This window comes from Phacochoerus africanus, chromosome X (assembly GCF_016906955.1).
Source record: "Phacochoerus africanus isolate WHEZ1 chromosome X, ROS_Pafr_v1, whole genome shotgun sequence".
Taxonomy (NCBI): Eukaryota; Metazoa; Chordata; class Mammalia; order Artiodactyla; family Suidae; genus Phacochoerus; species Phacochoerus africanus.
In genome coordinates this window covers 68,315,934-68,339,606 of record NC_062560.1, presented here as the reverse complement: position 1 = coordinate 68,339,606, position 23,673 = coordinate 68,315,934, and the positions used below count along the sequence as shown (strand labels likewise).

At 36.5% G+C, this 23,673-nt stretch overlaps 1 protein-coding gene across 2 annotated transcripts in view; it reads left to right on the top strand.

The window, feature by feature from the left end:
* Positions 1-23,673, top strand: part of BRWD3 (bromodomain and WD repeat domain containing 3) — a 154,379-nt gene that overhangs the window by 88,851 nt on the left and 41,855 nt on the right. Inside the window, exons 18-26 of one of the 2 annotated variants that reach the window (XM_047764806.1) lie at positions 1,477-1,644; positions 4,444-4,627; positions 7,269-7,362; positions 9,745-9,894; positions 13,141-13,217; positions 13,810-13,978; positions 15,702-15,815; positions 19,957-20,064; positions 21,728-21,852. In XM_047764806.1, the coding sequence (XP_047620762.1) occupies positions 1,477-1,644; positions 4,444-4,627; positions 7,269-7,362; positions 9,745-9,894; positions 13,141-13,217; positions 13,810-13,978; positions 15,702-15,815; positions 19,957-20,064; positions 21,728-21,852 (1,189 nt within the window). Of the gene's footprint in view, positions 1-1,476; positions 1,645-4,443; positions 4,628-7,268; positions 7,363-9,744; positions 9,895-13,140; positions 13,218-13,809; positions 13,979-15,699; positions 15,816-19,956; positions 20,065-21,727; positions 21,853-23,673 lie in introns of both variants that reach the window. The other variant, XM_047764807.1, reaches the window with a different exon arrangement.

The window sequence follows — 23,673 nt, the reverse complement described above, 5'->3', positions numbered from 1 at the left end:
GAATTGAACCTGCATGCTCATGGATACTAGTCAGATTCATTACCGCTGAGCCACGATAGGAATTCCCCCAAATGGAATTTTATATCATTGTATGTCCTTCATTCTGACTTGAGTCGACCTTTATGGAATGAAATATTGCATTTCCTTTTATGTTCTCTCTCAGAAAGATTTGTAGAACAACGAAATGGTGTTACACATATGCCAATAGTTACTTTGTTGATATCATATTTATTAAATGAGGTGGGAAACATGAATATTAAATAAAACTGAAAACATATGAATAAAAAATATAATTCATAATAGCTTAAATAATTCACCATACTTTATTTCCTGTAAGACTTGATCACTTGGCTACTCTATCAGATACCATTTAACCTGACTAGAGGACAAGATGAAAAACAGTTCTAAGATGTATTTAAGAAAGAAAAAGATCATAGAGGTAAATAAAGGTTTTATTCAGATATAATTATTAAATTTCATTATGTCATAAGAAATAATTTCTATACTTACCAATATCCTGAGGTGTTATCAAATGAGACAATATTTGAAAGACCGTAATTTTGATTTCTTTCTGAAAGTAGATTCTCCTGAAAGACACAAAGCATTTTAGGTATTTGCAGTTGAACTTGTAATAACCTTATTCAGATCTCTACTCCCAGCTTTTAGCTTGGAATATTCCATAGAGAATATTCATTTTTAAATGAATAATTTAATAATTTTTCTTTAAGATGAGAGGGCCCTCATAATAGTGTCTAATTTGGAGATATATTGGTTAGGTCAAACATAAGAGCTGATATATGCTTTCTTTTTCTTTTTTTTTTTTTTTGTCTTTTCTAGGGCCACACCCACAGCATATGGAGGTTCCCAGGCTAGGGGTCTAATTGGAGTTGTAGCCACCAGCCTATGCCACAGCTACAGCAACACCAGATCTCAGCCACGCCTGCAACCTACACCACAGTTCACGGCAATGCCGGATCCTTAACCCACTGAATGAGGCCAGGGATCGAACCCACAACCTCATGGTTCCTAGTTGGATTCGTTAATCACTGCACCACGGTGGGAACTCCCTTTATTTTCATTTTAACCCTTTTAAAATTATTTGTTTAGAAATTTATAGATTAAGCACAATCTTACTATATATATATATAATTTTTTTTTTTTTGGTCTTTTGTCCTTTTAGAAACCGTGGCATATGGAGGTTCCCACGCTAGGGGTCGAATCAGAACTGCAGCTGCTGGCCTATGCCAGAGCCACAGCAATGCCAGATCCGAGTCGCATCTGTGACCTACATCACAGCTCACGGCAACACTGGATCCTTAACCCGGTGAGTGAGGCCAGGGATCGAACCCACAACGTCATGGCTCCTAGTCAGATTTGTTTCCATTGTGCCACGATGGGAACTCCACGATCTTACTATAATTATGGTATACTAAATGTAAATAATTTTGTGGCTTTTATATCTTTGGTCTCATTAAGGTGATGGTGAAGTAGTAGAACAGGTTATTGGGCAACAAACCAATGACCAAGATGAGAGCATTCTGGATGGAATAATCAGGGAGTTACAAAGAGAACAAGATCTGAGACTAATTAATGAAGGAGATGTTCCACATTTTCCAATTAATAGATCATATTCTGCTAATGGTGGTAAGTATGTATATATTTGTAAAAGGTATGACAAATGTACTTTATTTTACATGTACCAAATAATTACATGTGAGGAACATTTTATGTTTTTAAATAAAAGTATCATTTTTTTTTTTTTTAAGGCTGCACCCGCAGCATATGGAGGTTCCCAGGCTAGGGATCTAATCAGAGCTACAGCTGCTGGCCTATGCCATAGCCACAGCAATGCCAGATCTGAGCCGTGTCTGCGACCTACACCACAGCTCATGGCAACACCGGATCCTTAACCCACTGAGTGAGGCTGAGGATCAAACCCGCAAACTCATGGTTCTAAGTCAGATTCATTTCCACTGTGCCATGATGGGAACTCCTAAAAGCAGCATTTTTATTAATTTAGAGTTATGATATCAGATACAGCAAAGTGACATAAAGTCATTGTCATTTGTGGCTGAAGTGTTTTACCATCTCCTCTAAAGAATACAGATGATGTATTTTAATATTGTTTCTTTTTAACTCAGTAATGTATTTGCAGTCTTTACTTTTGTTCTCTTATTCTAATAAGTAAAGGTACTACAATAAGTCCAGCCCCTTTGTAGGGGAACAACCTATAAAGTTTTCAAACTTAAAACCATTCTAAGTTTAAAAATCACTTCCCCCAAATTTTACCCTTCTTTGTTGAAATGGAAGCAGCATATCATTTGTCTCTCTTGAATTTACAAAAACACACTGGAAGACAAGAAGCCCTCTTTTGGGGGGATACAGATACAACTTTTGTTTTGGTGGCACCTGTGGCAGGCAGAAGAACCTGAGGTACTGCAGTGATAATGCCAGATTCTTGATCTCCTGAGCCATCAGGGAACTCCTGGATGCAACTTCTTAATCAACTCTCACAAGTTTGATCTTAATTATAAGTATTATTCTTCGTTTTATAGGAAGATACTTTCTAGTTTATTTATTTATTTGTTGTGTTATAGGGCTGCCCCTGTGGCATATGAAAGTTCCCAGGTTAGGGGTCGAATTGGAGCTACAGCTGCTGGCCTACGCCACAGCCACAGCAATGCGGGATCTGAGCTGTGTCTGTGACATACACCACAGCTCATAGCAATGCTGGATCCCTGACCCACTGAGCAAGGCCAAGGATCAAACCTGCATCCTCGTGGATACCAGTCAGGTTCATTACCACTGAGCCACAATGGAAACTCCTCTGGTTTATTTGTAACTGATACATAGTTTGTTAATTACCAGTATTATTCAAACCTACGGTATGTCTTCCTTTACATTACATGAAATGCATTTGAGTTTTGTATAGATCTTAACCTGTATCATTTTTACATTTATCAAGAACTATTAGTTCTACTTTAAAAGGCAGTCCTTGGAGTTCCCATTGTGGCTCAGGGGGTTAAGAACAGCATAGTATCCATGAGGATATGAGTTTGATCCCTGGCCTTGCTCAGTGGGTTAAGGATCAAGCATTGCTGCAAGCTGCAGTGTAGGTCGCAGATGTGGCTTGGATCCAGTGCTGCCATGGCTATGAAATAACCCACAGCTGCAGGTCTGATTTGACTCCTAGCCTGGGACCTTCCATATAGCTGCAGGTGTGGCAGTAAAAAGAAAAAAAGAGAAAAAAAATGAAAGAATAAAATCCAATCCTTTAATGGAATTTTGGCCAGCGTGTTTCCTTTTAACAGGTACATGATTGAGGCTATTTACTTGGGTATTGTGGCATTTTGGAGTCCACAGAAATGAATAAGATGATTTAAATTTGAGGTCATTTACAGGTTATTCATATCCTGATTTCTTTAGTATCCTATGAAATTAAAATAAAAACATTCTTTGTTCCTGTCATTTGGAACACCTAGCTCGGATGAGCTTTCCTTGACTTAAAACAAGATAAGAAAAAGGCTTGTAATCAATCCTATATACCTAGGACTTTTGTTCCTAAGGCACAAAACTTTCTTAGAACCCTTATTTAGGGATCAATACCTTCAGTAGTAGGTTTCTGTGGATAGAGTTGAAATGCTGTTAGTCAAAGTGACCCCATTGACTTCTCTTTGCAGTGCTCATTTGTTTTGAGTTTTTTCTGGTGCTTATTTTAACAGTTTAATGTTTCAGTTTCCATTTTTTAAATTTACAAATATAGCAAAAATAAATGGGAACCTTTCTAGAGGATTAAAGGAAACTTTCATTCCTTATTAATTTTGAAAATGAAATTTCTGATAGTTTAAAAAAATTTATAATTCTTCTCTTACTGTTTTTGTAAACATTTATGGATCTACCAAATATGTTAAATACACTTTTTTTTTTCCTTTTTAGGGCCACAACTGTGGCATATGAAAGTTCCCAGGCTAGGGGTTGAATCAGAGCTACAATTGCTGGCCTTTGCCACAGCCACAGTAACTCCAGTCTGAGCCTCTTCTGTGACCTGTGGTGCCGCCCACAGCAGCACCATATCTTTTAACTCACTGAGCAAGGCCAGGGATCGAACCCACATCCTCATGGAGATTGTGTCAGATTCTTAACCTGCTGAGCCACAACAGCACTCCCTTAAATACACTTTGTGTATTTACTGGGCATTAAGTAGATGACAGATGTGAAAGTGCTTTGAAAAAAATGAAAAGAGCAATGGAGACATCAAAGATTTATTGAGTGTCTGCTTTATTTATGAGACTATAAAAACCATAAAGAGTGTCTAGAAAATGTGTTAAATGGGGATAGCAATATTGTCCAGCAGTACTATCTCTAAATCTCCTATTTTATTTATTTATTAGAAGTTTGGCATCTTTGCTCAGAAAGTTCTGCTTTCCTTTGTTTTTGTGTTAGCTCTGAGAAATCCAAATATGGACATATCTTCTTCCCCAAACATTGGACTCCGACGTAGTGGTCAAATTGAAGGTGTCCGACAAATGCATAACAATGCTCCTCGAAGCCAGATGGCCACTGAACGAGACCTCATGGCATGGAGCAGAAGAGTAGTGGTCAATGAACTAAATAATGGGGTTAGTAGGTGAGTTGATATGGTAACCTTCATAAGAAAATCGAGGGCTTTCTTTTTTAGTGAGTAAATTAAAATGTACTATGTTGGCCTAATAACTCAGGTTTTTTTTTTTTCTTAAATTTTATCTGAGTAATTCATTAGTTTGTCCACATTATTCCATTAGTTCATTCCCTAACACCTATTTTGAGATTATCTTAAATTTGCTTAGCTTTGTGATAAATTGTTTAGGGAACACTAGAAAATGATAAACTTGTTCTCTGTCTTCTATGAATTCATAGTCTAAAGATAATAAAAAATACTATTAAGTAAGAACATGAGGCCATATGTGATTAAATATGTCAATGATACATAGACCCAAAATTCAACAGTATCTGAGGAGAAGGTGATCCATGCAGTATTGGAGTAGTTTGGGAATGCAATATAGATACGTAATAGACCCCACTGCTTTGAATATATTTAGAAATGTCATTTAAGTACACTTCTTTGGAAGAAAGGATTCCATTAGGATTAATTTCAAACTTTATCTCCCTAACAAAACCTTTTTACTACCTTTCAATAAGCAGTAAAATTAATTTGGTTTCACCATTTCTTTCTTTAGCAATAAAAAAAGGAGACATAGCTAATTTATGAACTGAATGCTACCCACTGGCAGTAGAGCAATTTGAAGTAATTCTTTTCTCAAAATGTAGCATTGTCTGTCAGCAGATGAAAGGATAAACAAACTGTGATGCATACATATAGTGGACTATTATTCAGGCATAAAAACTTATTGTACTTGCTACAACAAGAATAAATATTGAAAACATTATACTAGAGTTCCCTTGTGGTACAACATGTTAAGGATCTGGCGTTGTCACTGCAGTGGCTCAGGTTGCTGCTATGGCGTGGTTTTGATCCCTGTCCTGGGAGCTTCTACATGCTGCAGGAACAGCCAAAAGAAAAGAAAGAAACATTATGCTAAGTGAAATAAGCCAGACACAAAAGGACAAATAGTGTTTTCTTATGATTTTTATTTTTTTCCATTATAACTGGTTTACAGTGTTCTGTCAATTTTCTGCTGTACAGCAGGGTGACCAAGTTACACATACATGTATACATTCTATTTTTGCACCTTACCATGCTCCATCATAAGTGATGAGATACAGTTCCCAGTGCTACACAGCAGGATCTCATTGCTTATCCATTCCAAAGGCAATAGTTTGCATCTATTAACCCCAAATTCCAAGTCCATCCCACTCCCTTCCCCTCCCCCTTGGCAACCACAAGTCTGTTCTCCATGTCCATGATTTTCTTTTCTGTGGAAAGGTTCATTTGTGCCCTATATTAGATTCCAAATAAAAGTGATATCATATGGTATTTGTCTTTCTCTTTCTGACTTACCTCACTTAAGTATGAGAGTCTCTAGTTCCATCCATGTTGCTGCAATTGGCATTATTTTGTTCTTTTTTATGGCTGAGTAGGATTCCATTGTGTATGTATACTACATCTTAATCCATTCATGTCGATGGCATTTAAGTTGTTTCCATGTCTTGGCTCTTGTGAGTAGTGCTGCCATGAACATGTGGGTGCATGTGTCTTTTTCAAAGAAAGCTTTGTCCGGATATATGCCCAAGAGTGGGATTGCTGAGTCATATGGTAGTTCTGTATATAGTTTTCTAAGGTACCTCCATACTGTTTTCCATAGCTGTTGTACCAATTTACATTCCCACCAACAGTGCAGGAGGGTTCCCTTTTCTCCACACCTTCTCCAGCACTTATTTGTGGACTTATTAATGATGTCCATTCTGACTGGTGTGAGGTGGTATCTCATGGTAGTTTTGATTTGCATTTCTCTAGTCATCAGGGATGTTGAGCATTTTTTCATGAGCTTGTTGGTCATCTGTATATCTTCTTTGGAGAAATATCTTTTCAGGTCTTTTGCCCATTTTTCAATTGGGTTGTTGGCTTTTTTGCTGTTGAGTTGTATAAGTTGTTTGTATATTTTGGAGATTAAGCCTTTGTCAGTTGCATCATTTGAAACTATTTTCTCCCATTCTGTAAATTGTCTTTTTGTTTTCTTTTGCTGTGCAAAAGATTTTCAGTTTGATTAGGTCCCATTGGTTTATTTTTGCTTTTATTTCTGTTGCTTTGGGAGGCTGACTTGAGAAAACATTTGTAAGGTTGATGTCAGAGAATGTTTTGCCTATGTTTTCTTCTAGGAGTTTGATGGTGTCTTTTCTTACATTTAAGTCTTTAAGCCATTTTGAGTATATTTTTGTGCATGGTGTGAGTGTGTTCCAGTTTCATTGATTTACTTGTTGCTGTCCAGTTTTCCCCAAACAGTGTTTAATTCTACTTGTTTGAAATACCTAGAATAGGCAAATTCATGGAGACATAAAGGAGATTACAGGTTAACAGGGTCTGGTGGAAGGAGAAAGAAAGGGTTATTGCTTCAATGTTACAAAGTTTATGTTTGGAAGAATGAAAAAGTTTTGAAAATAGCGATTATGGTTATATAATATTTTAAATGTCATTAACCCCACTGAATTGTATACCCAAAAATGGTTAAAATGGCCAATTTTACATTTAAAGGTGTTTTTATGTGACTTTTAAACCATTGGTAATGGTTTTTGATGATCTTCTGTTACTATGACGTTTGATTTGTTAATAGGGTTCAGGAAGAATGTCGAACTGCAAAAGGTGATATAGAAATCAGTCTTTATACAGTTGAAAAGAAGAAAAAGCCATCTTATACTACCCAAAGGGTAAGTTTAGCTTTATAGTACTCTGGGATACATTGTTTGCCAATATTTGCAGATACCAGGTTTTTGAAAGGTGACAGTTATGTATTAAGGGATTATTTTGATAGGTGTTTTTATATATATATATATATATATATATATATATATATATATATATATCTTGAACCCCAAATTGAGATAGATGGCTATGATTAATAAAAATAAAATTACACAAACCTAGCACTGTCCCCAAAAATCTAAGACCTGTGGTCTTTGTACATATAAGATATTTGTATTAAAATACCATTTTCATGTGGTTAAAGTAGAACCTTAAAATTATTGCCTGGTCACTAATCAAAATGTAAAACAAATGCTCAGATACACTAGGCCAGAGGTTGGCAAACTACTGCCCATGGGCTAAATCTGGTCTAGTGCCTATTCTGGTTAATAAAGTTTTATTGGAACACAGCCATACCTCTTCATTTACATATTATCTATGGCTGCTTTTATGCTATATGGAGTTGAATAGTTGAAATAAAGGTCATATGACCTGCAAAGCCAAAATATTTATACTCTGGCTCTTTTCAGAAAGTTTGCTGACTCCTTCCCCTCTCCTAATTAGACAGGAACAAAATCTAATTTATACATTAGGAAGATTCATATTCTTAGTAGAAACTGCTTATAAGCAGGGAGTAAGAAGAGTCCTGCCCCTTTCCTAGTACTCTGGAATTGAACTAACTAGTGGCATGAGAATGTGTAGTTTTGTTCCTAGATCTAATAACTATGACTTCTGAATAGTATGGCAAATTGGAAATATAATTTTAATTTTATAAAGGAAATATAGTCAATTTTAATTTTATAAAGGAAATATAGTCAATGGATACTGAATTTTAAATGATTTTTTCAGTATTCATAAACACAATTTTTGATGATTATCCAATGAATATCTCTAAATAGTCTTAGACCATTTTTGTACCCACTTTCTTAATTTCCATTCAGGTTTTTTTTAGCTTATTTGATGTTCTCTAATAAGATTATTTTATTAGAGATTTTTTTTTCCATTATAGTTGATTTACAGTGTTCTGTCAATTTTCTTAGAGATTTTTAAATGACCCAAGATTTATCTTTTTCCTGCTAAACTGCTTTATCAAACATTAGACTTGTCTGTGACTAGTAAACAGAGTTATTGGATCTGTAAACATTTTTATTTATTGAAAATGAGAAACATTTACATAAAGATAAGAAGTAGGCCCTTGATACTCATAAGAACTTTAAACTTATTTACTCCTGATGACATTATTAAGGTTGTAGGGTTTTTTTATTCCTTTTTTTTTTTTTTTTTGGCTACACCCACAGTATGCAGAAGTTCCTGGGCCAGAGCAGTAACCCAAGCCACAGCAGTAACACCGATCTTTAATCCACTGAGCCACCAGGGAACTCCAGGATTGTAGTTTTGACATATGGTATATCAGTAATAATATTTTATACTTTTTAAAGATTAGAATAAAACTGTTTTCCTTTACATTTTAGTTGTTAAAATTTAAATCTTTATTTTGACCAATTAACTAATGTAGTTTTTTTTTTCTTTGTTGTTTTGTTTTTGGCCATACCCTTGGCATGTGGAAGTTCCCAGGCCAGGGATCAAACCTGGCCTCAACAGCAACCTGAGCTGCTACAGAGACAACATCGGATCCTTAACTTGCTGTGCCACAGCAGGAACTCCTAAATGTAGTTTTTATAGAACTAAAGAAATAAATGTTACATTAAGAATTACATATACATAGATGTGATAGATCTCTTGCTTCATCCTGTAATAAATTATATATAATATGGCATATGTAAATTCTAATTGGGCAAATTCTCACAGCTTAGAGTTTTAGCGCTGTCTTTAATTTGATCACAAAGCTTTCAAAATAAGAAAGTAATCAATATTAATGGAAGTGGGTCAAATATATAAAAATAATTTTTTTTTATTTTTATTGTTTTTACAGCAACACCTGAGGCATATGGAAGTTCCCGGGCTAGGGGTCAATCGGAGCTGCAGTTGCTGGCCTACACCACAGCCGCAGCAATATTGGCTTCTAGCCACATCTGCAATCTACCACAGCTCGTGGCAATACCAGGTTCTTAACCCACTGAGCGAGGCCAGGGATTGAACCCACATCCTCACAGACACTGTCAGGTTCTTATCCTGCTGAGCAACAACGGGAACTCTGAAAAATACCTTTTTTTATATAAAAAATGTGGTATAAAATGTATCTTGGGTTTTCTTTTGGGGGATATATTCTTATCCTCACCTCTACCCTCACCCCTCACCTGCCCAATTGATTTGCTTTATATATGTTCTTTTGTGTATATTCACTGAGCTTTTCATTTTTAAAAATCTATTGTCTTTCTGTTTTATAGAATGATTATCAGCCTAGCTGTGGGCGTTCTTTACGAAGGACACAACGTAAGCGTCAGCATACATACCAAACACGGTCCAATATAGAGCATAATTCACAAGCATCATGTCAAAATTCAGGTGTACAAGAAGACTCCAATAGCTCCTCAGAGGTTAGATATTTGCTATTATTTATTCAGTGTAGTTTTTTGTTTCCCTGTTAGTATTGTCACTTGGGTTTATGGGGGTTTTTTGGATTTTTTTCAATTAGATTTAATAACATGAGACTATCAATGAGGTCAATATCCATGACTTTGTAAAATCTCAAATAAGTTAAGGCACATCTGATACTTAGATTCTTTTTCAAAGTTCTTTTTTTTCCTTTGAAAGGCTGAAAATGTACACATCATGCAAAGAAATAGCAATTTGATAACGCTTTTTTTTTCTTTTTGCCTTTTTAGGGCTGTACCTGCTGCATATGGAAGTTCCCAGGCTAGGGGTCAAATTGGAACTATAGCTGCTGGCCTATGCCACAGGCATAGCAATGCCAGATCCAAGCCACATCTGTGACGTACACTGCAGCTCACGGCAACTCTGGATTCTAAACCCACTGAGCAAGGCCAGAGATAGAACCCATATCTTCATGGATACTAGTCAGGTTTGTTACAATGGGAACTCCAGAAAATTATTTTAATGACTTTCTTATAGGAAGATTATTCAGTAAGGCATTTAATAGGTAAATTTGAGCATTACATTAAATTCCTTTAGATAATTTCTCAAGTTTCTTTTTTTTTTTTTTTGGTTGCGCCTGAGGCACATGAAAGAATCCATACCAGCAGCAGCCCATGCAGCTGCAGTGACAATGCTGGACCCTTAACCTGCTGCGCCACAGGAGAACTCCTCTTATTTGTACCTAAGTTATTATCTTGGTTGAAGGTATCAAACATGCCAGTAAAAGTTTGGCTTTGGACAGTGAGAAAATAGAGTGAGAGCAAATCTGCCTAGAAATGGAAAGAAGTGAAATATAAACAGTGATAATTAGTTATTCAGGCCCACAGCTTGTTGACTGTGTAATCAGAATATACATGTTTTCTGTTATTGTTGATTTTATCAGTTGTGGAGATTACTGAGTGATGATTTGTCTAAGACCTACCCTTTTCATGGTAATGGAACAAAGACTATAGCGCTTTTCTTCATGTTCTTCTATTCTCCAGTACTTTTCTTTTGTTCTTTGTGACAACTCTAGTTGTTAAGTGAATAATGAGGGTTTAATTATGTGTGGACCATGTATGGCATCTCCATTCTTTATTCTTCTCTCACCATTCATAATTCTTTAACTTTTTTTTTATTGTTTTTTTAGTGGTGCTCCAGTGGCATATGGAAGTTCCCAGGCTATGGGTTGAATTGGAGCTACAGCTGCCAGCCTATACCACAGCCACAGCAATGCCAGATCTGAGCTGTGTCTGCGATCTGCACTGCAGCTCTCCACAATGCTTGATCCTGAATCCACTGGGCAGGGCCAGGGATTGAACCTGCATCCTCATGGATATCTGATGGGTTCGTTACTGCTGAGTCACAAGGGGAACTCCATAGTTCTTTAACTCTTATCAACCCTCCTCTCCCTACCACCCATGAAAATCTTGATCCAAAAACAATTATCTTGTATTCAGGAAGTGATGTTACCTTTTTAGTGTAGTAATGGTATTGTGGTTGTGTTTTTTAAAAAATGAATCCTATTTTTTTTGGCTGCACCCATAGCACATGGAAGTTCCCAAGCAAGGAACCAAATCTGTGCCACAGCAGCAACCCAAGTCACTACAGTGACAATGCCAGATCCTTAACCTACTGTTCCACAAGAAAACTCCAAAAAGAATCCTAATCTTAATAAATATTTATAGTGGAAATGCTTTTTTTTTTTTTTTTTTAAAATAATCCCTGGGGTATGAGGCAGTTGATAAGCATATATATAAAATAAAATAGGCAGTGAATTATTGTCTAAAATAGATATTGTGTGCACAAGGGTTATCTGTTTCCTCTGCTTTGGTATGTTAGATCTTACATCATAAAAAGATCACCAATTTTTTCATGGAAAGTAATAATAACTTGGTAGGGGCATACAGGTATTTTTTTAATGCATTTTTTCTTCTTAACTCTGCTTTATTGTTGTTATTATTATTTTTATTATTATTATTTTGTCTTTTTGCCTTTTCTAGGGCCGCTCCTGTGGCATATGGAGGTTCCCAGGCTAGGGGTCGAATCGGAGCTGTAGCCGCCGGCCTACCTCCAGAGCCACAGCAACTCGGGATCCAAGCTGTGTCTGCAACCTACGCCACAGCTCACGGCAACACCGGATCCTTAACCCACTGAATAAGGCCAGGGATCGAACCCACAACCTCATGGTCCCTAGTCGGATTCATTAACCACTGCGCCATGACGGGAACTCCGGGGCATATAGGTATTTTTAAAAGAATGGTTTTAACAAAATTTATGAAGGTTATGTTTGGGAGTCTTAGGAGTCTTTGAAATAATCAAAAATATCTCCTATCAAGATATTTGGGTGCTAGAAATCTTTAAATACCTGGTAGGCTTAGTTGTGAGTTACAAGTATATACAGAAAAATGATTACAGAAGTTCCCATGGTGGCTCAGTGGTTAATGAATCTGACTAGGAACCATGAGGTTGCAGGTTTGATCCCTGGCCTTGCTCAGTGGGTTAAGGATCCGGCGTTGCCGTGAGCTGTGGTGTAGGTCGCAGACACGCCTCGGATCCTGAGTTGCTGTGGCTCTGGAGTAGGTCCCTAGGCTGGGAACCTCCATATGCCATGGGTGCCGCCCTAGAAAAGGCAAAAAGACAAAAAAAAAAAAGAAAAGAAAAATGACTACATACATTTTATTTTATTTTATTTTATTCTTGTTTTATTATTTAATATTTTCCACTGTACAGCATGGGGACCAAGTTCCTCTTACATGTATACGTTTTCCCCCCCACCCTTTGTTCTGTTGCAATATAAGTATCAAGACATAGTTCTCAATGCTATTCAGCAATCCTGTAAATCCATTCTTAAGTTGTATCCAATAACCCCAAGCTCCCGAACCCTCCCACTTCCTCCCTCTCGGGGAAGCCACAGGTGTATTCTCCAAGTCCATGATTTTCTTTTCTGTGGAAAGGTTCATTTGTGCTGTATATCCAGTTATAAGTGATATCATATGGTATTTGTCTTTCTCTTTCTGACTCATTTCACTCAGTATGAGAGTCTCTAGTTCCATCCATGTTGCTGCAAATGACATTATGTACATTTTAACTGGAACTTTTTTTGGGAGGAAGGAATACAAAAAGTGTTATAAAACAGATAATATATGCTAATTAATAATTTGCTAGTTAATAATAACCATATCTCAATTGCTGGCTTTTTGTTGCAGGAAGATGAAACAGTTGGCACAAGTGATGCTTCTGTAGAGGATCCTATTATTGAATGGCAAAGTGAAAGTTCCTCCAGGTAGTTTTAATGGTTTTTATTTGATCAAAATTATTTGATACTTTTAATGTGAAGTTAAGTTCTTGTAGGAATTTGATACAGTCTGAGTAAAAATAGTATTTTATAGTAGAAAGACTACTGAGGTGGAAGCCCAGAGATCTTTTATTTTCTCCTGAATCTACTAGTATCTTTTTGGGCACCATGGGCTTTAGTTTCCTAATCTGTAAAGTAAGGGGTTTTTTTTGTAAATCCAAAATCCTACATCTTGGCAAGCGTGTGTATTTATTTCAGGTTTAAAACAACTATATTTAACCATTTTCAGGGATAAGGAACATCATTATTTAAAGAAGCTTTTGTGATTTGGACAGGAATTTTGAATTTTAAATCCTGTTATGAGAAACTAAACATTATACTTTATCCAAGAAGCATTTCACTAAAATCACTTAGGTAATGATCAAAATTCTATATTGATTTTTTTTTTTAAATCTTTGGCTAGAACAAAATCAAACCATGTCATTTATAATGCTATTTGATTAAAAATGATCATCTTTTAATTGAGGCAAAATTATTCCTTTTATAAATTTACATATTCATAATTTTGATTTATTTACAGTGACTCATCAAGTGAATATTCTGATTGGACAGCAGATGCCGGAATAAATTTGCAACCTCCAAAAAGGCAAACCAGACAGGCAACAAGGAAAATATGCAGCAGCTCGGAGGAAGAGAATTTGAAGTCACTAGAAGAAAGGCAGAAGAAACCAAAACAGACTAGAAAGAAGGTTTGTAAGTTTGCAGGTTGTTTTTGTTGTTTTTTGGTTTTGTCTTTGACAGTTGAATATTTAACAGTAACACATCACTTTTCTCTAAAAATAATACTCCACCTGAGAAATAAAGTAAAATTGTGTAAAATGACTTTAAAATGTAAAGATTTTTTTGAAATTTTTCTGTTATCAAAGGTAGAAGTTGTAATATTTTCATTATACTTTTGTAATTAAAACGTATTAACAGTTTGTTAAAATGTAGTAGGTTTTTTTTCTTTGCTTCTTTTTTTCTTTCTTATTTTTTTCTTTTTTCTTTTTGCTTCTTTTTCTTTTGCTTCTTTTGCACCTGAGGCAAATGGAAGTTCCCAAATTAGAGGTTGAATTGGAGCTTCAGTTGCCAGCCTGTGCCACAGCCATAGCAATGCCAGATCTAAGCCACATCTGCGACCTACATCACAACTCATGGCAACGCTCTATCCTTAACCCACTGGAAAAGTCCAGGGATCGAACCCACAACCTCATGGATACTAATTGGGTTTGTTACCACTAAGCCACAATGAGAACTCCTGTAGTAGAGTTTTAAATAAGACACTATAATATAAAAGTGTTATTCTTGGAGTTCCTTTTGTGGCTCAGTGGGTTAAGAACCCAACATCGAGTCCATGAGGATGTGGATTCAATCACTGGCCTCACTCAGTAGTTTAAGGATCCCGCATTACCATGAACTGTGACATATGTCGCAGATATGACTTGGATCCGGCATTGCTGTTGCTGTGGAATAGGCCTGCAGCTGCAGCTCTGATTCAACCTATGGCCTGAGAATTTCCATATACAGCAGATGCAGCCCTAAAATAAAGAAAAGAAAAAGAAAAGGTATTATTCTTGTCATGTCACCAGTCATAATATTCTATACGTTTTTGACTTGTAAAATGGATGGATATGGTACATTATTTAGGGCTCTTCTTCCATTTCTTTGTATTTATTTCATTCCAGTGATTTTCTTTCTTTCTTTTTTTTTTTTTTTATCTTTTTTGCTATTTCTTGGGCTGCTCCCGCGGCATGTGGAGATTCCCAGGCTAGGGGTCCAATCGGAGCTGTAGCCACCTTCCTACACCAGAGCCACAGCAACGCGGGATCCGAGCCACGTCTGCAACCTACACCACAGCTCACGGCAATGCCGGATCATTAACCCACTGAGCAAGGGCAGGGACCGAACCCGCAACCTCATGGTTCCTAGTTGGATTCGTTAACCACTGCACCACGATGGGAACTCCAGCCAGTGATTTTTTTTCCCCGTCGTGATTTCATTGGATGATATAAAGACTTAATCCATATAGTTCTTTGAATATTAACTTAAAATATGTTATATATGTGTTCTCTAGCCTTTGCTTTAGTAGGCAGAATTTTCTTCTTGATGGTCACCATTTTATTCGCAAAAATTTATTGTTACTTGTATTGGAATTCTTGTGATATTCTAGACATGTAAAGTAAAATATGTGGTTTTTAGATAGTATGTAGTGTTATATTATCTGTCAGCCAAAATTGAGCAACATATCAAAGAACTTACTTGATTATTTTATTGGTACAATATTTGTGCATAGTTAATTGGTAAAAGAAAATATTTAAAATTTGTATATTTTATCTTTTGTTATAACCTGATGTTTTTAACTTTTTCTACCTGCTGTTTTTCATGCAACTGTTCAAATATTTATAGTTTGTGTATTTGTTAACTATATTTTAGAAAGGAGGACTGGTTTCTATGGCAGGTGAGCCCAATGAAGAATGGTTTGCTCCTCAGTGGATCTTGGATACCATACCACGACGTTCCCCCTTTGTCCCACAGATGGGAGATGAGGTAATTGTTACCTGTTATAATGTTTTCCTCTTGGAACGTCAAGATCACTCACTTTAATCAGTCTTAGGGTATTTATATTCTCAATTTTATTATAGTTATATGTAGACTATCTTTTTTCTTTGTATGTATACACACACACACACACACACACACACACACACACACATTTTATATTGCCATGGTGTGCAGCAGCATGAGTGGGATCTCACTTTCCTGTCCAGGGTTGAACCCAGGCCATAGTGGTACAAGCTTTGAATCCTAACTACTAGAGCACCAGGGAGCTCCCTATATGTATACTGTCTTAACTATGCTGCTCGATTATATACTTCCTGTGGATAGTGACTGAATCTTAACTAAATTCTGTGCCCTTTGTAGGGCCTGACACAGTCTTTAGTATAGTAGATGCTTAATGAACACTGAAATAAATTGGTTGGCTTTTGATGTCATGAAAATAATTTATTTTTATCTTAATTGTCACATAGTAGAAGTGAGTGGTATTTTGAGGCCTAATTCAAGTCCTAATTTTTTTTTTTTTAAAGAAGAAGCCCATGCTCAACCTGATAGAAAGTATTCCAGGAGTTCCTATTATAGCTCAGTGGGTTAAAGACCCCACATTTTCTCTGTGGTGACACAGGTTCGATCCCTGGCTTCTCTTAGTTGGTTAAGGATCTGGCTTTGCCACAAGCTGCAGTGTAGGTCACTGATATGGCTCGGATCCTGTGTTCCCATGGTTGTGACATGCCTGTAGCTGCGGCTCCAATTCAGCCTCTAGCCCGAACCTTCATATGCTGCAGGTGTGGCCATAAAAGGGAAAAAAAAATACTCTAGAGGATGATTACCCCTTTCAATGTTAAGTGAATGTTATTTCACTAACAAGGACTTCCTACTGAACTTATGATTGTATTACATAGCCATATTTATGATTGGTCAGTCAAAAATTTATTTAAATTCTATACAGTGGAAAATTGAGTTTCTTATGAAAATTATGGTAGCAATGTAATATTTGATGCCTGGTTGGATTGTATAGTCTCTAATATATTGACTAATCATTTATTTATTTATTTATTTATTTATTTATTTATTTATTTATTTAGGTCTTTTTGCCATTTTCTTGGGCTGCTCCCATGGCATATGGAGGTTCCCAGGCTAGGGGTCGAATCAGAGCTATAGCCGCTGGTCTACACCAGAGCCACAATAACGTGGGATCCGAGCCGCGTCTGCAACCTATACCACAACTCACGGCAACGCCGGGTCCTTAACCCACTGAGCAAGGCCAGGGATCGAACCCACAACCTCATGGTTCCTAGTCGGATTCGTTAACCACTGAGCCACAACGGGAACTCCTAATCATTTATTTTTGAGTTAGTGAATGCTTACCCATGGTTTTCAACTTAAGAATGATAGTAAAAATGTAATATTATCATTATAATAAAAGAAGAAGCAAAACCTTGAAAATGACTAAATAAAAGTCTTGGGCCCAATAAAAATTTCACCAAATTTTTCTATGATTGCCTTTTATAGAAACTTTCTACCAGAGATAGCTACCAAGTAGCCTTACAATTAAGCTATAACTTGCTGATTATCTTTTGATATTATTAAAGTTTTTCCTTTCCAAAGAAGTGTATCTTCTTATAAGTGTTGGACTTTTGAGCAATGCTTATTTCTCTGGTCATTTTGCTGAAACATGCTCTGAATGTTTTTGGGGGGCATTTCCAAAAGTCAGGATTTCTTGTACTTCTTGCCTATTTTGATAGAGACTTAAGAGGAATAATTTTGAATTAATCTTAGAACAAAATATGAATCTGTATAGTCTGTGACCTAATGACTCCTCTCAACTCTGAATCAAAGTCAAAAATGACCCATATTTACCTTTCCTTCTGTTTTGTGAAACTTAGCACATGCTTATATGCTTTGAGACTAGTGTATATTAGGTAATGATAGTTGTTTAGTTAATGGAAAAGGTATACAAGTGAATCAGACAGTGAAATATGTGAATTAAAGAATGTTTTTAATGAACTCATTAAGGCAGAAGTATACTTTTTATATAATCAATCTCTTAATGACAGCATTACTTTTTACTTTAAGTGTTAGACAGTCATTATTTTGCCTGGAATGCCCCTACCCACAGGTCATTGCCTCTCAAAATGCTTATCCTTCAAGGTTTAACTTAAATGCCAGCGTTTTCTGCACGTTATCCCTACTTTGCATTTACTTGCCACTCCTTCTTTATGAGCTTTCCTGTTTAAATTATGATACTTTTGACATTCTGCCTTGTATTATACTCATATATCTACATGTCTAACCATACACTTAAGGGAAAGGATTATATTTGGATGTGTTACAACAACACCCAGTGCCTTGTACATACGTATTTGAATAATATTTGTTGAGTACAGGAATAAATATATAATAAAGGATATCTGAATAACATGCTCATCATTGATTTTTTAATACCTTTAATATTAAAATATTTTAAATTGTTCACTGGTGTTTTTAGCTATTAGAAATTTGACTTAGACCTTGTTGCTTGGTAGAATATGTCAGTGTATTTTTAAAATCTCGTAGTATTTTTTTAATGTTACTTTCTTCCATTTATCTCTACCACCACTTTAAAATTATTGTGGGAAACATAAGATTTTGACAAATTACTTAACCTCTCTTTTGCCCTGGTTTCCTCCACCATCCAGTGAGGATAAAGGTATCTACCTTATACCTCTGGGAAGAATTAAATTAATACATATTTGTAGGGCACTTAGGATAGTACCTGAGGCTTGCTAGTCTCTCTGTCCCTTGTTATTGTTGTTAATCTTTAAAACACTCCTGCTAGCAGAGTATTCTCTTCATTTTACAAGTAGAATGTAGAATACCAGAGTCACCTGATCTATAAGGGTAGCACCAACAGCAGTCAGGTCTTCTGACTTCTCTCCTGTCATCATATTTGCCCTTGTGTATTGATTGTGGGGCGTTTAGATTAATAATAAATCAAGGAAGCAGAGAGGAAAAAACTCCTTTGAAGTAGGCCTGTTTTTTGGAAGTACCTATGTGTATAAGAAGGGCAACATGACGTATATATTCTACTTGCAAGTTGATCTTTAGCTTCCCAGTGATATTTAGGGAACATTATTGCAAGACTGTTTACACTGACATTGTTCCACCTTGGTGAGCATATGCTTGGGACAATCAGTTGTATCCAGGGTTGGCACTCCCTTGGGAAATATTCCTAATTGTTTAATCAGATCCATAGTCTGAGCTTTAGAGGAAATTAAGATTTTTGTGGTTAGGAGGTGATCTGAAGCTATCAGTACAATGTGGAGTCACAAAAAAAATTGTGGGAAAGAAACTTTTTTTTTAAAAGGGCCACACCTGTGGTATATGGAAGCTACCAGGCTAGGAGTTGAATCAGAGCTGTAATTGCCAGCCACGGCCACAGCCATAGCCACAGCAATGTGGGATCCGAGTCATGCCTGTGATCTACACCACAGCTCACAGCAACACCGGATCATTAACCCACTGAATGAAGCCAGGGTTCAAATCTGCGTCCTTATGGATACTAGCCAGGTTCATTACTGCTGAGCCACAACAGGAACTCCAAAGAAAGCTTTTTTTTAATGAGTCAGAATATGGCAGTGAATACTGTCTTAAGGAGGTAAACGGTTTTACTGAGCACTTGAATTCATTTTCCTTCCATACCATGCCTGTTCTGATGTTAATTCTTGCAAAAGAAAAAATTTGATTTGCCTGGAAATTACTATGTTTAGTAGCCTGTGGTTAGAAATAGGCTATTAAATTGTTGATGCTTTAGAATGTCAATTACAGTTTGAAATATATTGCTTTAAAATATGACCACTTTTGTGTACATTTGTTATTAGTCTGTTTCTTCAGAAATTTATTGAGGTTCTGGGGGAAAAAAGACTGTACATGCTTTTATTGTGCAATACTTAGTGCAGGACTATATAAGCATGAGTACTGAATGAACATTATTTGATGATAAGTACTTTTAGTTTATAATTTTTTTTAAATTATAATTTATGTTTTTTGTAAGCAAAAGAGATCATTTGTAGGAATATATTGTGATGTCTAGAGTTGCTAAAGGGGATGCTGTTGTTTAATACCTCATGGTTTTTTGTTGTTGTTGTTTTAGCTCATCTATTTTAGGCAAGGCCATGAAGCTTATGTACGAGCTGTAAGAAAATCAAAAATATACAGCGTTAATTTACAAAAACAGCCATGGAATAAAATGGATCTCAGGGTAAGTTTGCCAAATTAGTAAGTTATGCAATTGAAGAAGTATCTTCAGAATTAAGTTATTTGCCTGTAGGCTTATTCTCAGTTTCATGGATATTTCACCATTGATTGTGGATCCTGGATAAGCTGATGTACCATACTCTTATATAGCTGAGTGTTATGGGTCACTTTTATGTTTACCAAAATGTGTATGCCACCTACTGTCATGATTATTTGACCTAATTTCCTTCAAACTTAAGGTCCTCTAGTGTATACCATTCTATAATTGGAGCAAAGCAGTAGTTTCATGGTATGGATATTTTCCTCACTAGCTTTGAGCATTTTGTAGTCTCTATAAATGGTGATTTCATGTGTGGACCACAAACACTCTCAAGATTCCTGCAGCTTTAGAATATAGTAAATATCATAAATCTCAAGTAACTCATGACTTTGTGTGAGATATATATATTTGGCCATGCTTGCAGCGTGCAGAAATTCCTGGGCCTTTGGATCAAACTCCTGCCCTAGTGGCAACCGTGCCAGATCCTTAACCCAATGAGCCACCAGAGGACTCTGTATACTATAATTATATATTCATTCATTCAGTCATACATAATGTATATAAGTACAGACAAAGAGACATAGGGATACATATATCATCATTTCTACCTAGGTTTATGTGTGTTTGTTGTTTTGTTTTTTCTACTTGGAGAACAAGAGACTGAAGGGCAGTTTTATGATGGTTTTCCAGGTAAACGAAAGGTTGTTATATAATTATGCTTACTTAATAGGAAGGATAGAAGAGAATGTGCATATTTATTGAAATAAGATTTAGACACACGTGAAAATTGTATTAAGGTTATAAGGTGCTAAAATGTCTTGCTAAAATATCCAGCAATGCCAGATTCTTAAACCACCGTGCCAGGCCGAGTACCAACCTGGGTCCCAGCACTCCCATGACGCTGCCGATCCTGTCGTGCCACCGTGGGAGCTCCAAAACGATATGATTTCTTATTTTAAATTCTGACTCTGGGTTCTAGAAAATTTTAAGATGAAGCAGGTGTAAGAGCCTGGGCTTTGCAATAAAACCTGAATTTCAACCCCAGCTCTGCTATATACTAGTGTATACCTTTAAGCAAGTCACTGTACTCATGAGGCTCAGTTTTGTCATCTATTAAGTGTAACTAATAACAATGTATAAGGATGGTATTATAAAATAATATTGTAGGCATTCAAAAATGTAAGTCCTTTCCCCATATACATAAGATGTCCACCTGCCTACTTAAAAACTGTATTTCTGCTAGAGGAGGGATTCTTAACCAGCAGCCTAATTCTTAACTCTCCAGAGAAACACCTGGGGAATTTTTTTCAAAATACATATGAGTGAGCTTTGCCCCAGACATAGTGAACATAACTCTATAGTAGTAGGGTTTAGGAATGTGAATTTTAAAAATGTTCCCAAGAGGATTCTGCAGCTTAACCTTGGTTTCAAGCCCTGCACTAAACCACAAATTTGCTATTAAGGAGTAAAGAGCCATTGTCTTATTATTTAACACTTAGTAGAGTGACTAGTATTTGGTAGGTATTCATAATTTTTAAATTGTTCAAATAATAAGGAAATAATATGCAAATATGTTAGTCAATTATTTGTATTGAAAGTAATAATATATTTGTATTCTCATGAATAGGAACAAGAGTTTGTTAAGATTGTGGGTATCAAATATGAGGTTGGACCACCTACACTCTGTTGCTTGAAGCTTGCATTTCTGGACCCCATTTCCGGCAAAATGACTGGAGAATCTTTTTCCATTAAGTAAGTATCTACCTCTGGTCATGGGTGTGTGTGTGTGTGTGTGTGTGTGTGTGTTTTAATACCTTATTGTATATTCTGTAGAGTTCAGTGGGAGAGAAAATACCACAGCACTGCAGGATTTAGAGGTTTGTTTTTTTCTTTTTTTTTTTTTTTAGGGCCGCACCGACGGTATATGGAACTTCCCAGGCTAGGGGTTTAGCGGTCTAATCGGAGCTGTAGCCACCGGCCTATGCCACAGGCACAGCGATGCCTAGATTCAAATCGTATCTGTGACTTAACACCACAGCTCACAGCAACTCCGGATCCTTAACCCACTGAGTCCAGGGATCAAAACTCGCATCCTCATGGCTACTAGTCAGTTCATTATTGCTGAACCATGATGGGAATTCCAGGCTTTAGAGTTTTAAAGACCAAAATTTAATGTTTAATTCTTGCTTTGTTTTTCCACATGATAGCTCTATATGTATATATAAGTATGTCAGTGGAAATAATGATGCACAATATGAAAGCTGTGAGTTTCAATTTTATTTGAGGACTTACTAAGGACTATAACCTGGGAGACAGCCTCCCATATAGCTCTTACAAACTGCTCCGAAGAGGTAGGGGAGGAGCCAATATATATATGAATTTTTTTGGCTGGGAAACACATGTAATCAAGCCTACATCTTGATAAAAGGTTATTGCTAGTTACGAGGGTAAGGTATGTCTGTTAATGATTTTAGTGCCTTTCTATGTGTGGGAGGATGCGAGAATCTGGGGTCACTGAAATCCTTCCTTAGATATGCATCTTAACTTTCTAGAGACCCATATATCCAAAACACAGAAAACTTCATCCTGAATTCCTTTTAGTGTGTGCTTTAGGTCAGCAACTACAGTGGCAAATGACTTGATAATTGTAGAACTGGAGCAGTGGGCAACATATTTTTGTTTTCAGTGCCCCTCGTTGGTCATAAATTCAGCCAAGGTTTCTCCCATGGCACTAGGAAAGCTAATTCTTAGGTCAGGCAAATTCTTTGTTGATAGGCCACTTAATGTGCTATTTCCGGATTAGGCCTTACTAATAGAAATCCTCCAGATCATTTGTCTTAATAGTCTCTTATAATCCAGGAAATGTTCTCTTTTATTGCTTCTTCCCATAGCTAGAATTGCACTATTACAATTAATTTTATATAGAGCAATGTATGTGATCAATTTTCTCAAGACATTTAGCCATGATTAGTTTTGTTGGAGACCTGGTTATGCATTGGTAAGAAACAATCTTAAGAGATAGTCAGGATATGGGAGTTCCTGTCGTGGCGCAGTGGTTAATGAATCTGACTAGGAACTGTGAGGTTGCAGGTTCAATCCCCGGCCTCACTCAGTGGGTTAAGGATCCAGCATTGCCGTGAGCTGTGGTATAGGTGGCAGATGTGGCTCGAATCCTTTGTTGCTGAAGTCCTGGTGTAGGATGGCGGCTACAGCTCCGATTAGACCCCTAGCCTGGGAACCTCCATATGCTGTGGGAGCGGCCCTAGAAAAGGCAAAAAGATTAAAAAAAAAAAAAGAGGATATAATTAATTAGCTAGTGACATTAATAAGGTCATAGTAAATATTTAAGCCAAAAACATCCATGTGACCCAGTCTGTTCCATACCAATCACTATCTTTAAGGGAAATGATACATTGGCATTGTTCATAAGGCACCCAGCCCAATATTCTAGTGATATTAGACTGATTATCCTTGGTATGATTTAATTGTTTCCAACATAAGGGCCTTTAAACTTAAATGACCATAGCGTCGTGTCGCCCATATAAATCCATCCTGTAATTGAGGGAAAGTTCC